The 16,000-nt window shown below is 56.6% G+C and overlaps 8 protein-coding genes across 8 annotated transcripts; 5 read left to right on the top strand and 3 right to left on the bottom strand.

Moving 5' to 3' along the window:
• Window positions 1-777: 777 nt before the first annotated feature.
• Window positions 778-2,493, top strand: B0T26DRAFT_645504 (uncharacterized protein; the record flags this gene model as incomplete). Its single annotated transcript, XM_060437728.1, has 3 exons — window positions 778-1,026; window positions 1,212-2,384; window positions 2,446-2,493. The coding sequence occupies 3 exons, from the start codon at window positions 778-780 to the stop codon at window positions 2,491-2,493; spliced, it is 1,470 nt and encodes a 489-aa protein (XP_060297310.1).
• A 1,001-nt stretch (window positions 2,494-3,494) lies between these two features.
• Window positions 3,495-4,631, top strand: B0T26DRAFT_676671 (uncharacterized protein; the record flags this gene model as incomplete). Its single annotated transcript, XM_060440001.1, has 2 exons — window positions 3,495-4,344; window positions 4,396-4,631. The coding sequence occupies 2 exons, from the start codon at window positions 3,495-3,497 to the stop codon at window positions 4,629-4,631; spliced, it is 1,086 nt and encodes a 361-aa protein (XP_060297309.1).
• Window positions 4,632-6,396: 1,765 nt separating this feature from the next.
• B0T26DRAFT_752428 (amino acid/polyamine transporter I) lies at window positions 6,397-8,123 on the top strand (the record flags this gene model as incomplete). The annotated part of the gene is made up of 3 exons (XM_060445524.1): window positions 6,397-7,138; window positions 7,198-7,787; window positions 7,848-8,123. The coding sequence occupies 3 exons, from the start codon at window positions 6,397-6,399 to the stop codon at window positions 8,121-8,123; spliced, it is 1,608 nt and encodes a 535-aa protein (XP_060297308.1).
• A 79-nt stretch (window positions 8,124-8,202) lies between these two features.
• B0T26DRAFT_332456 (uncharacterized protein) lies at window positions 8,203-8,723 on the bottom strand. The gene has a single exon (XM_060434423.1). It carries the CDS (start codon window positions 8,639-8,641, stop codon window positions 8,282-8,284), a length of 360 nt encoding a protein of 119 aa, XP_060297307.1. The 5' UTR covers window positions 8,642-8,723; the 3' UTR covers window positions 8,203-8,281.
• Window positions 8,724-8,777: 54 nt separating this feature from the next.
• Window positions 8,778-9,236, top strand: B0T26DRAFT_752427 (uncharacterized protein; the record flags this gene model as incomplete). Its single annotated transcript, XM_060445523.1, has 1 exon — window positions 8,778-9,236. One exon carries the CDS (start codon window positions 8,778-8,780, stop codon window positions 9,234-9,236), a length of 459 nt encoding a protein of 152 aa, XP_060297306.1.
• An 833-nt stretch (window positions 9,237-10,069) lies between these two features.
• Window positions 10,070-10,808, bottom strand: B0T26DRAFT_803344 (uncharacterized protein; the record flags this gene model as incomplete). Its single annotated transcript, XM_060447078.1, has 2 exons — window positions 10,356-10,808; window positions 10,070-10,316 (listed from the first exon to the last, which is right to left on the bottom strand). The coding sequence occupies exons 1-2, from the start codon at window positions 10,538-10,540 to the stop codon at window positions 10,070-10,072; spliced, it is 432 nt and encodes a 143-aa protein (XP_060297305.1). The 5' UTR covers window positions 10,541-10,808.
• Window positions 10,809-11,253: 445 nt separating this feature from the next.
• On the top strand, window positions 11,254-12,121 carry B0T26DRAFT_616642 (dienelactone hydrolase; the record flags this gene model as incomplete). The annotated part of the gene is made up of 3 exons (XM_060435998.1): window positions 11,254-11,314; window positions 11,376-11,484; window positions 11,554-12,121. Coding segments are annotated over 3 exons (738 nt in total), but the record flags the coding sequence as incomplete, so codon positions are not given.
• A 442-nt stretch (window positions 12,122-12,563) lies between these two features.
• B0T26DRAFT_644669 (uncharacterized protein) lies at window positions 12,564-15,109 on the bottom strand (the record flags this gene model as incomplete). Its single annotated transcript, XM_060437649.1, has 6 exons — window positions 12,564-13,237; window positions 13,304-13,416; window positions 13,480-13,735; window positions 13,796-13,886; window positions 13,949-14,758; window positions 14,858-15,109. The coding sequence occupies 6 exons, from the start codon at window positions 15,107-15,109 to the stop codon at window positions 12,564-12,566; spliced, it is 2,196 nt and encodes a 731-aa protein (XP_060297303.1).
• Between the last annotated feature and the right edge of the window lie 891 nt (window positions 15,110-16,000).

Here is a 16,000-nt window from a genome sequence, read left to right as displayed (position 1 = left end):
CGTTCCAATCAAATCATCAGCGAGAGGCGGCTCGCTGCATTCTGCACCGATACTGTTTCAGAGCTAGCGCATCTTGCGACTTCCCCCTCCGCGGTTGGAAACTGTAGCGGGCCTCTTTCTTTCCGGACATATGTCGAAACAAAGCGACTATTTACCGCCCTAGCCCATGTAGACAGAAACCGGGCTGGACGCCAGTTGGCCCGGGGCAAAGGCGTGCAAAACTGAACGCACTGTATTCTGCACTAGAGCACTAGCATATGCTGGGCACTACTGTTAGGCTGCAGCGCCTCCAGCACAGCCTATCACGTGCAGGGCCCCTAACATAGCGGGGTCCACACCCGCAGGCTTGAAGGCGAGCGGATCTTTTAATCCTCAGGCATCCAATCTAATTCAGGGCACCACCGCCTTTTCGCAATCAGGACCTTTTCCGCGCCTTGCTTGCACCTTCGTCTTCAAGCAGTTTACGGTGTGGACCTATTGGTGAAGCTTCGCATTGCTGATGCCCTTTTTTTCTACGCTAAAGCACAGGCACTTTATCGCAATCCTGGCCCGCGCCGCGTTTGCAGCTCCTCCCAACTTTCGCGTTTTGGCGCTTTGATCCTGGCCCACTGTCCACAATCATCACCGCTCGCACTCTCCACCATCTAAACTTTTAATAGCTCTCAATTTCCCCCACCTTTGCACGCCTCCCCCTGGCGCACCGACCTCAGCCTTGCCTTGAGAGTATATCGCATCTTATCTCTTCCGTGATCGCCTCGATCTTTTAACTCCGATCAAATGAGCGGATATCCCGACGATCACGAGGATGACCCAACCAGGCCGTACCAAGGCCCGCTTCGGGCTTTCGAAAGATACATTTATCAACGCCATGAGGTTGAGTCGGCCTTTGGAAACAGCTACGTGGATCTCCTAGCCAAGTATAAGGAGAAGTGCAAAGAATGCGACCGGGAAAAGCGCAATGCCGTCCTCTGGGAGAAGGAGCAGCGCATGTCAGAGAGGGAACTGAATGGCCTTAGGGCGGCTGCGGTGGGTACCTACTATTAAACTGTTCTTTGGTTGAAACAAGACTTGCAACTTAATTACCGGCTCCCTCTTTCACCCATCGGTGCACCAACTACCCCTAAGGACACGTGGACTTGCCACCTCGCGTACCCTTCCTAATCCCGTTGCATGGCAAACCTTGGATGCATGCTAAAATGCAAATAATTTAGGAATCTTCTACTTTTGCATTTGCTATTATTGACGGCGACGGGGCTGTCTTCCGGGAAGATCTTATCGCTAGGGGAGAAGAGGGAGGCGGGGAGGCAGCCCACGAGCTGCATAAGGAGCTTAAAAACTACCTCCAAAACGCCCCCATCTACTCTAATATCGACAGCATTTCAGTCCAGGTTGTTCTGAGCGTTGAGGGGTTAAACAGAGCTCTTCTCACTTCCGGAACCCTTCAGGGACCTGACGTCGGTCTTCTCGCTCGGTTCGGCCGCGGTTTCTGTCGAGCTCAGCCCCTGTTCTCTTTCGTCGATGTCGGCTATGGCAAGGAGCAGGCAGACCACAAGGTGCGCAAAATATTTGAACTCATGGCCAATAATATACAATGCAGATGCCTCATTTTGGGTGGTCTACACGACAACGGTTACGCCACCTTTCTCGAGTCTTTCCGTAACAATTCCAAGATTTGCCTGCTCGAGACCACTCCAGCAGCCGCCGACTTCAGGAAGCTTTCTTTCAGCCGTATCAACTTTCCCACCGTCTTCCGCTCCGAGACATTATATTCGCGTCTGACCCTTCCACCCGGCCTCTCACTCCCGACTTCGATGCCCATCGTATCACCTATCAGTGCCGGGTCTGCTTTTGCGCCGAGCCCGGTCGGCAGTTCTGCGTCTCCCAAGCCGAATACGCCAACCAGTCTTGCTTCTGCTGTGCAACCTAAACGGGAGCCCGAAAGCGCACCAAACAGCTATGCCGCGATCGGACGTGCCGGAAGCACTCCGGGCGTGATTGACATTTCGATCCAAAAGAAGGCGGCCAATACTCGCGCCTGTTACCAGCTTAACCGGGCCGACGAGCGTGTCGATGTGCCTCTGCCCCGGCCGGACCCTTCGGTCGTGCGGGCGCTTGACGAGAAGAGGCAGAAAAACGGGGCCAATTTCTGCAACCGATATCACCTCACAGGCTATTGCAAAGCTGTTAGCTGTGCCTTCCAACACGGGGACCGGCTGAGCCAGGCCGAGCAACTTGCACTGAAACACAAGACCAGGAACCTGGTTTGCGGCTCCTCGCACCAGTGCAGAGACTTTTCGTGCACCCAGGGCCATCACTGCGTCTCGCCGGGGGCTTGCTACTTTGGGGACACTTGCCGCTTTGCCGAGATGCACGGCATGGACATTGTAAGTTACACAGTGATATACCCCTCTGGCATTGAGTGCTAATCAGCGCTGGGACGGCTAGACACCCACCCTTAGAGTTTACGAGGATGGAACTCGAGAGGTGGTTTAGCAAACACGTCTTTGGAAGCAACCAAGAAATTATTATTGTTGGGAATGTGAGGGACGTTAATCTAGCGTATGGTTGGCATGTTAGAGATGAACCTAGATGATGCACCATTCGATTGTTCTTGTACGTCTGATTCGGCTGCTACCGGCTCAAGCACGACAACGCAGTGGCCGTGTCGGAGCCTTCTATTGATCTCTTTACGCTAGAGTCTGCGATGGCTTCCCCATATACGGACATAAATATGTAACCATTAACTAAACCGAGAAAGCCTTTAATGTACCGGCTTTTCGTTATATTAGAGACGAGTGGCTATGTTCGCAGAGAACTGAGGGAGGATAGCTTCTGGACCGTCTTATTAGGGATGAGCGGGAGTTGTTAGTTGGCTTGTGCCATTTCTGTGGCCTGGCTGGCTTTGCCCTTCGGGATATCGAAACTGGGAATCTCTAATTGTGGCTGTTCAGGCTGAGTAGTTCTCCTTGCACTCTTCTCGGTCTAGCGCGGAAAACTCTGCAGTTGCAGACAAAGACGTTGTTATTACTCGCCCTTGTTCCCCTCTGCCCCTTTTTGTTGCAAAGTCAATATTGACCAAAATAGCGTAATTGTCGACGAGCTCTAGTCTATGTTAATATGAGGGTATTCCCTCTACAGTGAGTGCAAACCGGGTAGTGTATTGAACAGTCTCTTTGCGCTGGGCATTCCTTCACCGAGAGCTCGCGATGCTTATTGCTTTGTTGGCTTTAACCTCGGAGCTGTTGGTGCACAGATGATAGGTAATAAACGAAAGTTCTCCCTCCTATTTCAGCTGTACCTGCGGCCGTCGTCTTGCCAGATTTGATAAAAAGGGACGCAAGCTCCCGCTATACTTCGCTACTCGCCTTGAGATTTTCCAGCCGCCGTCTTCCCATCATCCTTTCTATCCTCACGTTCAAAAGTCGATAACGAAGGATCACAAACAGCACTTCAACAGCCAACACATCTACCGGTCGAATCCAACCACGGCTGCCATGGAAAGAAGCAACGGGCGTCCTGTGCTCCCCGGACAAAGCGATAATGTCACCAGCCCCTGCCGCCCTGCAGTCTCAAGCCCCACGCCGCAGAGAGACCCGCCACGGCAGCCTCTCAGCCCAGAACAGGAAGAGTTCGAGCACAGAGGTAGCGTGCAAGTACCCGTATACCCGACCGTGTCCGCGCTGTTCCCGCACCCGGACGTGCTCGACGCCGCCGAGGCCGAGATCGCTGACCTGGCCAGGCTGACCACGCCCCACCAAAAGGTGAAGCTGTCGCCGGCCGAGCACGCCGCCAGGTTCACGGGCATCCTCACGCGCCTCGTCGACCACTCGCAGCCCGCCCACGAAGGCCACTTCCAGGTCTGGCCCAGCCCCGCTGTCATCGCCGATTTCTACATGCGACAGAACTCCGCTACCACGACGCCGCCGGCGCACCAACCGCGGGACGAGCAGCACCACTATCCTGTCGCTAACTCCCTCCTCAACGCGTCACACATCACGGCGCTGCAGCACCACTATCCTGTCGCCAACTCCCTCCTCAACGCGTCACACATCACGGCGCTGCTGCACGGCTGGCCGCGCGCACGCCGCGAATTTGCCCTGTTCGTCCGCGACTTCGTGCGCGGCGACCCGGAAGCGCCGGAGCCCGCGCCGCGCGTGCTCGAGCCCATGCTGACAATCACCGTGCCGCGGTTTCTTGATGATGGCGGCGGCGGCGTCACGGCTGGCCGCACGTGTCGCGTTGATCGCGCTGCTGCTACGTGCTGGACTGCCACTGCTGATGATGATGATGGTGATGATGGTGATGATGGTGATGATAGTGATGATAGTGATGAGATGCGTGAGGGTTAGTCGAGCGAGGATTACTAGGCACGGTTTATCTTGAGGTTGTTGTTAGCAATTTATCCGGACGGTGGTGATGGTGATGATGGTGATGATGGTGGTGGTATTGGTGAAGATGGAGAGGACTACCACGTTCTGTGGCTGCGCGACATAGACGTCGTCCCGTCGCTCACGGCCCAACTGGCTGTCCTGTATGCCCTGTTGCGTTTGTTCCACTTGGAGCATAACCGTGAACTGTTGGGTCAGATGGGGACGAGGGAGAAGCTGTTGTTCAAGTTTAGCAAGGGATGAAAAGGGGTAGGAGGAGGTGAAGAGCTGGGATGGAGACACTTGAGCACATGTTCAAGTCTGGGGGAGGTAAAACAATATACTCACTGTATTGACGTTCAGCTTTTCATTTTGCGCAGGGTAATTTCTATGCTCTGGCTTTGTTAATGAATTAGGTTCTTTAGAGATATTGGTAACTATGCTAACCAGTTTCTGTCAAAGATTTCTCTAGTGTTTGAAAGCTTGTAACCGATATCGTGTTGTGTGTTCTTTGCGATAATTAACTTACGGATAACGTTAATACGTAACCCTTTTCTTCTCTATCGCCGGCCCATGACTGGTCGGACGCTTTTTATGGGAATTCATCGGGGCACCCACCCTATCGTTAGTACGTACACCTAGGTACCCACCCACAAAAAACCCGCCATGGCGGCTGGCAGCAACTGACGGCTTTTTTTAGCGGCAAAATCGGTACTTTTTGATGTAGCCCCCCCATGTGTAGATTTTTTTTCCCTGCCACGGCACGTCAACAGAGCGAGCCAGTTCACCTTCAACACTACAAAAGACATCACCACTCTATTCAATCGGCTTCAGACACATATATGCACTTGACTGCATGCACTTGACTGCATGCGCTTGACTGCATGCACTTGACTGCGTGCACTTGACTACATGCAACTTGGGCTATATCAGCGTGCTGGCTAACAGCCAGCTCAACACCCTGATTTGCACCAAATTTGGCCAGTTTTCCTGGGCAGTCACAATACGCGCATATTGACACGCCCCCCTGACAGGCTCAACACCACACATAACATCACCACTCTGTTCGATCAGCCTCACATGCATGCATGTACTTGACTGTATGCAAATTAGTCCATGTCAACGAATTGGCCAACAGCCAGCTCAACGCCCTGATTTGCACCAAATTTATCGACTTTTTCCCGGCTGGCCGCAATGCGCGCAAATTGAACAGGTCAATAGGGCTGCTGACTGAGGCCAAAATCTACATGTGGGGGCCAGTATCCAGAAGAACCGATTTTACCGCTAAAAAGGCGAGTCCTCGGATGCAGCTGGCAAGGTGGATTGGTGGGTGTCCGCAGTGTTAGGGTGGGTGCCCCGATGAATTCCCCTTTTTATCTACTCATCCTATCAGCCGTTTGCCAGGGTTCCATGGCATATGTGCGGGGGCTTACACCTCCTCCGGGGAACAATTGGAGGCAAGTCTGGTGCCAGCAGGGTAATACATGCCAGCGTGGGGAGGTGGCAAAGTTAGCGATTGGCGAGATTTGCCTGGAAGATACTAATAGTAGGCAACGTACCAAGCTAACTTTTATTTCCCCGGTGGAGGTGTAGTCCCTCACCAGCGTCGCAGTCAAGGATCGAGGCGCTTCAGGGGCCGGGAGCTAGCCGCGATGCGGGATGGCGTACCGAATCCGGAAGGTGTCGGAGCTGCCGTGCTCTCCTATGATAGGTAGGGTGAGCTAACGTCGGGAGTTGTCCGGGGATGCCAGGCTATGACGCAGTAAATGCCACCCGAAGTTGCACACGCGGGACTGGGACTGTGTGGGAGGGGGATCTTCCTCGTCTAGACCGCCGCCTACCTACCTACCCAATCTCACCGGCCCAAGATGTGCGTACCAAGACTTTCCAAGACTTTCCAAGACTTTACTTGCAACAATATCCCCATCACTCAATCACAGCTTGCCTACATAGGACACTGCAGCCGGAGCCGCACCTTGAACTCGCACCAGTACGGCAACAAAGGGCTCCAGCACCTGCAGGTGACAGAATGGAAGAAGCCGAGCAGGGCGGGCGGCAGGCCAACGCCGTCGGGGAGGACGACGCGGAGCTGGAGCGGCTCGGACACAAGCAGGAGCTGAAGCGCAACTTCTCCATGGTGTCGATGCTGGGCCTCGCCTTTGCCATCCTCAACACGTGGACGGCCCTGGCGGCGTCCATCTCGCTGGCCCTGCCGTCTGGCGGCGCCAGCTCCGTCATCTGGGGGCTCATGGTGGCCGGCATCTGCAACCTGTGCCTCGCCGCGTCGCTGGCCGAGTTCCTCTCGGCCTATCCCACGGCGGGCGGCCAGTACCACTGGGCCGCCATCGTGTCGTGGAAGGGCTGGAGCCGCGGCATCAGCTACTGCACGGGCTGGATCAACGTTGCCGGGTGGGTGGCCCTCAGCGCCACCGGCGGCCTGCTCGGCAGCACCTTCATCGTCAACATCATGGTGCTCTTCAACCCGGATTACGATGCTGCCCCGTGGCATCAGTTCCTCATCTACATTGCCTTTGCCCTCTTCGCCCTCGTCATCAACACCTTCCTTACCCGCCTGCTCCCCTACTTCACCAAGGCCGCCTTCTTCTGGTCCATGGCCGGCTTTGTGATCATTTGCATCACCATCTTGGCCTGTTCGTCGCCCGACTACCAGAGCGGCGAGTTTGTCTACGGGCAGTTCAACAACGAAGTCGGCTGGCCCGACGGGCTGGCCTGGCTTCTGGGGCTGCTGCAGGGGGCGTTTGCCTTGACAGGTATTTTTTCTCCGTGTTTACGATATCATCAGGTCCAGTCCGGTACTGACGCGAGCCAGGATTCGACGCAACGGCACACATGATCGAGGAGATCCCCCGGCCGCAGGTGCAAGGGCCGCGCATCATGCTGTACTGCATCGGCATCGGCATGCTGACGGGCTTCGTCTTCCTCAGCTGCCTGCTGTTCGTCGTCGACGACGTGGAGCGCGTCATCAGCTCGCCGTCGGGGCCGCTGCTGCAGATCTTCATGGACGCCACGGGCAGCAAGGCCGGGAGCACGGCGCTGCTCATGTTCCCGCTCGTGTGCATGCTCTTCACCACGGTCACGCTCGTGTGCACGAGCAGCCGCATGAGCTACGCCTTTGCGCGCGACGGCGGCATGCCTTTCAGCTCCGTCTTTGCCCGCGTGCACCCGACGCTCAACGTGCCGCTCAACGCGCTGCTGTGGACCACGGGCTGGGTCGTCGTGTTTGGCTGCATCTTCCTCGGCTCGACCAGCACCTTCAACGCCATCACGTCGGCCTCGGTCGTCGCCCTCGGCGTCACCTACGCCATCCCACCCTCCATCAACGCCCTGCGCGGCCGCAGGATGCTGCCGCCCACGAGGGCGTTCAAGCTGCCCGAGTGGCTCGGCTGGACATGCAACCTGGTATGTATGCCAAGGAAAGACGAAACTCGACCTAGCTGACAAACCATGTGCTCCCAACAGGTGGGCATCGCGTGGACGGTCCTGACGACGGTGCTGTTCGTGTTCCCGCCGGAGCTGCCCGTGACGCCCGACAACATGAACTACTGCATCGTGGCCTTTGGCGTGATCCTGCTCATCTCGGGCACGACGTGGCTCGTCGACGGCCGCAAGAACTACAAGGAGCCGCGCCTCGACGTCCAGGGCATGCTGAACGGCGAAATCGAGGGCATGGAGCCGCTGCAGTCCGACTCGGCCGAGGATGCGGCGGCCCAGGCCGACGAGAAGAAGACGACGTGATGGCGTTTCGTTCTGCGGTCGATGAGACTGCGGCCGGGACCAGACTCTTTGCTGCATGCCCCAGGGTAGATATAATTACAATTTCAAAGGGTGATGATTAATTAAATTGGAGCCTGAGTTGCTTAACAAGTAATTATAGATGAATTTAGGATCATCTTTCACGGTGGTGCTTCAACACGAGAAGGTTTCCGCTTGTGCATAGTACAATTTCTACCCTGAGCGGAAATTGAATGCTGATAGTACGGGGGAAAAAAGTCAAAAAGCCAAAAGGGCAAGAGACAAGGCACAATAAACAATAGCAAACTCCTTTGAACGCAACTGTTGCCTAGTGCCACTTGGGCACGGCAGACAATGCCTAGTGCCACTTGGGCACGACAGACAATGCTGGCAGTTTCTTTGTGCCGGCCTCCCAGCCGCCTCTCGCCAAACACCTTTCTTTGCGTCAGCCCTTGCTCTCCCAGAACAACGCGCCATGATTCCCAGATATTTAAAAAACCGAACATGCACATTGCAACCATCAAGGTAAGACCTTGGACTTTCTCTCCTTCTGCACCAGCACCAGCACCAGCACCAGCACCAGCACCAGCACCAGCACCCGCAAATCAAGTCCCCGAGCGGATAATTTTGACCGCACTGGGCGGACCTTCCAAAGCAATGGCTTCATCCCCCAACCACCAACGCAGCCGCCTGCGGTGCCTAGTGGCGCTGATCTGGCTGACAACCACCGGGCTGCTCGCCATCGCGACCGCGGCGCTCGCGCTGCCGCTGCCGCTGCCGCTGGGCGAGGCAGGCGCGTCGCCACTCTCCACATACTACCCGGGCCACAGCTCTTCGTCGAGGGCCAGGTACAACAAAAAACGCAACAGCGACGACAGCGACGCCACAGCTGACGGCGAGCCCGTCGAGCTGCTCGTCATGTGGGTCATCCTCGTGGTGCTGCTCGCCATTGCCCTCATTGCCACGACGGGCATGCTGTGGGCCGAGATCAGGGACCTCGAGAAGGAGCTCGAGATGGGGAAGCGGCTGGTGGACGAGATACTGGCGGGCAGGGGCGAGGCGAAGAAGTTGGGCTTGAGCCTGGCGGAGGAGGGTGGGTCTGCGTCGCGAGCGTGATTTGTTGAAGGAACATGCAGTGAGTAAAGCCGTTACAGTTAGTTGTAATGGATGAATGAATTAAACCGAAAGGGACTGCTTGACGCGACTTAACTCTATCCCGGGGTACATGTTGATATTGAGTGTCTGTCGTCTTGTCTGTCGTCTTGCGTGGTACCAGATACGGTAGTCAAGGAGTGACTTCACAGTTAGATCTATCGCCAAAATGACATAGCTTACACACACCATCACCACGCACACACTAGAATGAACATTGTTAAGGCCCTTGGGTGGGGGGTACAAACATGCATCCTTTCCAATACGAAAGAGAAAATAAATAAATCACTCTATTTGTTCACCGTATTAGTTGTTTAGCAAACACCGCCAACCCTCGGTGACCCAGTGGTATTGCATTGGTTTTTTGCGCTTTTTGTGCTCGTGTTGAATTTGTATGTGCATTAGCTGGTTCGCATTCTGTGTATAGTCAACATGTCACAACCAGTTAAGTCAAATTATTCGGTCGAGTTGGCAATACCAAATCTATCTTGTGTGGGATAATGCAGTCTGATTCTCGTCTAGTCCTGAGGTGTTATACAACGTGAGATTACTCAGTCCCACTGTCCCAGAATTGTCTGGTCTCTAGTTATACACCGCTTCGCATCTCTCCGTCTCACTGTCTCGGTCTGGTCTAAGTCGTCCATGTCGATGTCGTCATCGCGGTCCACGCCAAGACCTTTACCTTTTCCCTCGTTCTCCTCATCGTCGAGGCTCATGCCAGCATGCCCTCAAACTCAGCAAGCATGCCCTCAAGCTCAACAAGGCTCTTGTTCTACTGCTTGGTGTCGCGCAGTAGGCTAGAGCGGTACTCCTGTAATTGCGGCGTGGAGGCTGTAGTGCGTCTTCTCGTGGGCGTAGCCGTCAAAGATGGTGCACACGAACGCGCGGATATCTGTCAGGAGGGTCGGGAAGGCGCGGTAGCTGCGAGGAGTCGGCTGGCACAGCACGACGTAGAAGATGGTCAGCGACGCCTGGAGGGTGCGTGAAACGTTCGCGCTCGTAGGGATCCAGCGCGGCTGCGCCGTATCGTCGCCGACGATGAGGCTGTATATGTCCCCGATTTAGCCCCCTTGCCTCAGGCACCCCAGTCGTAAGCGGGCCGCTGGCTCCAGCGTCGCACTCGCCACGCCACGGCACCGGGCCCCGCGGCGCCGCGGTCGAATTGTTTTAGCCGGCGGGCACACACAGCACGGCAGAGGGGCCAGGTGCAGCTGCAGCATGGGCCCAGGTAGCACTGGCATCGGCATGGAGAAGCGGTATTTGCTCATCCTGGGCCGCGCGTTACGTACCGGTTGTAATGGTTGCCTTGCCTATGAGTAAGGACTAGATTCTCGGCTCCGCAGCTGACTAGTATCCCTTGTCTAGCCGGCGAGCGGACGTCGCATTCCCACCGCAGGTGCTGTTGTGTCTTCCTTCGTGGAACTTTCTCCGCCGATGACTTGACAAAACTGGTAAGGATCGACCAATCGCAACACGTTGAAGCTTTCCAGACACAGCCAAGTGGTTCACAGCCAAGTGGTTCACAGCCAAGTGGTTGGTAATTATTACGGAGTTTGCAGTGCGAATACCGAGGCTGACAAAACACCGACCGCGGCTCATGTCGATATTGTAAATTCTGCGGGGACGGGCGGGAAGGGAAAGGCACTGACTGCAACGCCCTCCGCGCGGGCGTGTTTAATAAACAACAATATACCCATCGTGGGGACTGGGAAGGGGTATACAAGCAGCGCAATATACGCGCAATATCCGGGCAGTATAAATCCAGGCACCGCCGCTGCCCCTCAATATACATGTCCCGACCGACACCCATCTCCCGGCATCGTCTCTCCTGCCGCGTGCGTGCACATCTCCCCGACCCCCATTCTTCAAGCCCCAAAGACACCAGCCAAGAAAAATGCGTCTGCTGTCCAGCTCCCTGCTGCTCCTCGTCGGCGGCGCCGCGGCGCACAGGCAGATCCCCGCGCACGGCTGCGCGGCCGTCGACGGGTCGGCCGTCGCCAACAGCGGCAAGTCGGTGGGGACCGAGGTCGTGTACAACAATAGTGAGTAGATAGAGAGAGCACAAAGCAAAAACCGTGGCCAAGCTGACCTCGCGTCTCAAAGTCACCCTCTACGTCTCCAAGCCCGACGAGTCGATCAGAAAGGCGCGGACTGGCGCCGCCGTGCTGTACCTGACCGACGTCTTTGGCATCCAGCTGCTGGAGAACAGGCTGTTAGTCTCGTCCCTTCTGTGCTTTAAAACAACACATTAACACACACCCCATTAACACACCCCCTCCAGACTCGCCGACAGCTTCGCGCGCGCGGGGTACCTGGTCGTGGCGCCAGACCTCTTCAACGGCGCGCCCGCACCCAACGACCTGAACACGCCGGGGTTCGACACGGGGGCGTTCCTGGGCCTGCACGGGCCGGCGGCGACGGACCCGATCATCGCAGCCGCAGTAGCGTACGTGCAGGCGACGGCGGACGGCACGGCCAAAGCGCCGGTGCGCATCGGTGCCACGGGGTACTGTTTTGGAGGGCGGTACGCGTTCCGGACGGCGGCGGCGGGGCGGGGCGCGGTGGCTGCGTTCGCGGCGCACCCGAGTTTGTTGGAGGACGGGGAGATCCTGGGCGTCAAGGGCCCGGCGTCGGTGGCGGCGGCCGAGAACGACTCCATGATGCCGCCGGCGCGGCGGGCGGCCATTGAGGCACTGCTGCTGAACAGCACGCAACCCTATCAGGTTGCCCTGTACTCGGGCACGTCGCACGGCTTTGGCGTCAGGGCCAACGTGTCAAACCCCATTGAGAAGTTCGCCAAGGAGTCGGCGTACTTGCAGGCTGTGCGGTGGTTTGACAACTTCCTGTGATGGCGCATGGGGAGGGATGAGGGTGGTGTATGTATTGTAATTTCTCGCCAAAAGGGAGATACTTGGTAGACGAAACAGAAAAGCCAACACAACGCCCTACAATTAATCGACGACTCCCGCAGTAATGATGGTGATAAGGGTAATAACAAAGAGGGGAAAATTATACAACTCCCGCCTGTCCTGCTGTCCGACTGCCTAGCCGCCTGCCTTTTGCATCAGAGTACCTGCAAATGGTACACAACCAAAAAAGGAATGTTGCAAAAACGTCTCCATCCGTCCCCCGCCTCTCCAGAATACTCAAAACTGAGACGGTAGAATCATCACAAGTCGTCGTCTCCTTCGTCTATTCTTATACGTACTCGTCCGTGTCTATCAACGATAAAGCCGCTGCACACACGCGCTGCCACGCTAACATGTCTTGTTATCTGCTGGTGCGGATCCCTCATACCTCTTCCTCGGCCACTGCCTCATAGCCGCCCGATCTCCGGGCTCTAGGAGCGCTATCCATCATGGTCGGGCTCTCGTACAACTCGGTGTAGTTGACAGGTTGGCCGTCGAGGATAGCGGCGCCCGTCTCGCGCTTGCCTAGTAGGGGAGCTGGGTCGCACCAAAAGTCTTTGCAATTTGTCAGGCAACCGCGGCTGTAGGGGTTGGATCTGCGGCGCTTGTTGTTCTTGTTGGTGGCAGCGCCCCGGCCAGTGGCGGTCTCGACAAAGGCGTCGACGCCCAGCAGCCTGCCCCACTGCTTGAGCATGCCGCCATGCTTGTGGCCGTGGCCGCCGTGGCCGTGACCATGACCGTGGCCTCCGGCATCAGGTTGCGCAGCGGATCCCGAAGGCGGAAGCTGGGAGGGGTCGAGAGGTGCGCCCGTCGATGTGAAGGCACTGTTGAGCGACGCCGAAGCGTTATTGCCCACGCCAAACATGTTTTCGTACGTGGTCATGGCGCGCGTGACCTGTATGAACTGCACAAATAGGAGCATGGATACCCACGTCAGCTGCAGCGATGCCCACATCGCGAGGAGCAAGCTGTGGGCATCGGCATTGACGACGCGGCAGAGCGATGGAGAGAGGATGTTGCATTCCTCCGAGGCACCGGCGGAAGCGACAGAAAGATCTGTGAGCTCCGAGTTAGTCTCGACACCTTGAGGGTTGGTAGAGAAATACGGGCTGCAATGCTCACAATTGTAGGTCAAAATGTCGAACGTAATGACACCAAAGGCCATGCTGATCAAGTAAAGGAAGAAATGCCTGTGGTTATTGACCCCGATGCAGTTATAGACCCACGGGCAATGGCTGGTGAAGGAGACAGTTAGCCACGAAATTCGTTGATATAGACTGGACAAGGAAGGCACTAACTGATCGTGCTTGGCAACGCAGCGCTGGCACCTCCGGCAGTGCTTGCTCCTCAACGGCGTCCTGATCATGCACGTAACACAAAAGTTGGACTCGTCGAACCTCCAAGTCTGAATCAGCTCATCGATGACGGCCTTTTGCTCAGCTATGCCGTTGAGCTTGGGTACAAAACCCGGGTCGTCGACCATGCATCTGACGTAGAACCAGGCCGTGAAGGAAAAGAAAACGGCAAAGGCAAGATTGAGCACCCATGTTGGATCTTGCGACGCTGTTAGCACAGACATAGGCCTGAATGGAGACTATTATTGGCGGAACTCACCAGACCCAAACGCCGTCTTGGGGAAAACGGTAAAGAGCCAATTGGTACCAACTAGGAAAAGGGACGCGGCGAAGATGCCAGACATCCAAGGCTGTTTGCCGCAAAGTCAGCCACTGCCAGAAAACTGCCGAGGTGGGAGGAAAGGGAACGTACCGTCTTCTCGAACTGTCTCATATTCGGAGGCGCGTAGGCAAGCACCTGCTGGCCCACCCAATGAACGGAATAGGCGACAACGAAGCCGATTGGGACGCCGGCATAGACGGGCATGCCCGAGACGATGAACAGGAACGACCAGACCATGAGGAACGGCCACAGGTAGAAGAACTTGGTCATGAATCCCCGCCTGTCCTTCAGGAGATAGGATGCGCCTGGCCAGCTCGGCACGATGGCGTTGCCGTCGTCGTCGTAGCCACACTCGTTAAGTGCCTTGTGCCACGCCCCAGTTGTGTTTAGCTCCTGCGCCGTAATGGACGGCGTCTTGCCAGTCGTGGTCTTGGCGAACCTGTCCGCGCCGTACTCGATGACCTTCTGGACGCACCCCGGGCTGCCCTTGACGAGAGCCCAGTGCAGCGCCGTGAACCCCTGCTCGTCCTTTGCGTGCACGCTCGCGCCCCACCGCAGAAAGACATCGACGCAGGCCGGAAACCCCTTGTAGGCGGACCACATCAGGCCCGTGTGGCCAAAGGCATCCTCCACGTCCACCGGGATGCCCTGGTGGAGCAGCAGCACTATGAGGAGGACGTTGCCGTTGAAGGTGCTGATGTGCAACGTGTTGTAACCCTGGGCGTCGGTGATCAACGGGTCCGCGCCGTGCTGGAGGAGAAGGTGGACCGTGTAGTAGTGGCACCGCTGGGCGGCCCATTGCAGAGGCGTCGCAATGCTCTCGCCTCCCTTCTTGTTGATCTCGGCGCCGCTGTCGATGAGGAACTTGCACATAGCGAACTGGTTGTTGATGGCTGCCCACTGTCCGCAAAGCAAAGATTGTCAGTCTCACAGCGACTGGAACAGAGCATGGAAACGGAGGGAGAGACGGCAGGCGGCCATGCTCTCGGCGGCACTCACATGTAGCGGCGTGATGCCCTCGTCGTCCGTGTACGTCGCATCAAACTCGCCGGCGTCGAACAGCTTCTGCATGCCCGGAATGTCTCCTATCCTCGCCATCTGCATGATGTCGTTCTGGGCGGCATCGCTGGGGAGGTCCCCGAGCTCGACCTCGTTGTTCAGCTTGGGCATTGCAGATTCGGATTTGGCAGCCGGCTGGACGGCTGCAGCGCCATTCGAAGCCGGCGGGCTGTTCGCGCGCGTGTGCGCCATCGTCTCTGGTCCGCTCGTGCGTGGGCCGTGTTGCGCCGTGCAGTCAATCGCCTGGTCGAGACACAAAAGGCAGGTTCAATTGCAGTTGCGAGTCCGGATGCTTCCGCGTGGCTTTGAACACAGTCGGCAGACTCTCGACGGGAATCCAAGGTCGAGTTAATTGCGGATCACGTAAGACAGCATGGGTGAATGGTCAGTACTAGGTGTAGTAGCGTCAAAACGAGAACCCAATCATCACGATGGGGAACTCTCGAGAAAAAATCGGCAAGCCTAAGGCGTATTTCGAAAAGGGCCCGCGACAAGCAGGGATGGGCGTTAGAACGGGCGGGAGGATTGTTTCTGTTGGCGGAGGCACAAATTCGAACGTTGACAGGCGGCGCCAGCGGCGAGACGTGAGGGAGCTGATTACTCGTCTTCGAGGCCCGCACCTACATTGGACATCGTCTCAGCCGTTGAGCGAGGCTGTGCCAAGAGGGGTAGGGATTTGGTTGGGCACAGCTCATTGGTCGGGCTTGCTTCTCCTTGCGGCGCAAACCTGTCAGTGCGTCCCTGGCCCGGGCGCCGGGTGCTGGGTGCTGGCCTGTTGCTCGCGGTGAATGGGCCACTGTAGGGCTCGAGGGCTCCCAGCGGCGTGCTGAATACCTAAGTGGGCCCGACTCCGTAAGGGCAGCAACACTCCGCCACGGGAGATGGAGCATCTGGGACATCCATCCCTTTAGCTACCGGAAAAATGCACCACATCGAAAAGGGAGATCATCTTGAGCTTGAAATAATTTTGGCCAATAGTGGCTAGCCGAAAAGGAATTGTAAATGATGAGAATAATTGGTGGTCGTTCTTAAAAAAAAATGGGGTCCGCACCTACTATGTACATAGTACAACCTAAAGTGGGC

Source organism: Lasiosphaeria miniovina, assembly GCF_030549165.1.
Source record: "Lasiosphaeria miniovina strain SMH2392-1A chromosome Unknown B0T26scaffold_4, whole genome shotgun sequence".
Taxonomy (NCBI): Eukaryota; Fungi; Ascomycota; class Sordariomycetes; order Sordariales; family Lasiosphaeriaceae; genus Lasiosphaeria; species Lasiosphaeria miniovina.
This window is presented reverse-complemented; position numbering and strand designations above follow the sequence as displayed.

Excerpts from the sequence above, each read along its gene's own strand:
- B0T26DRAFT_332456 (XM_060434423.1), bottom strand. The coding sequence starts at position 8,641 with ATGGTTGCAATGTGCATGTTCGGTTTTTTAAATATCTGGGAATCATGG.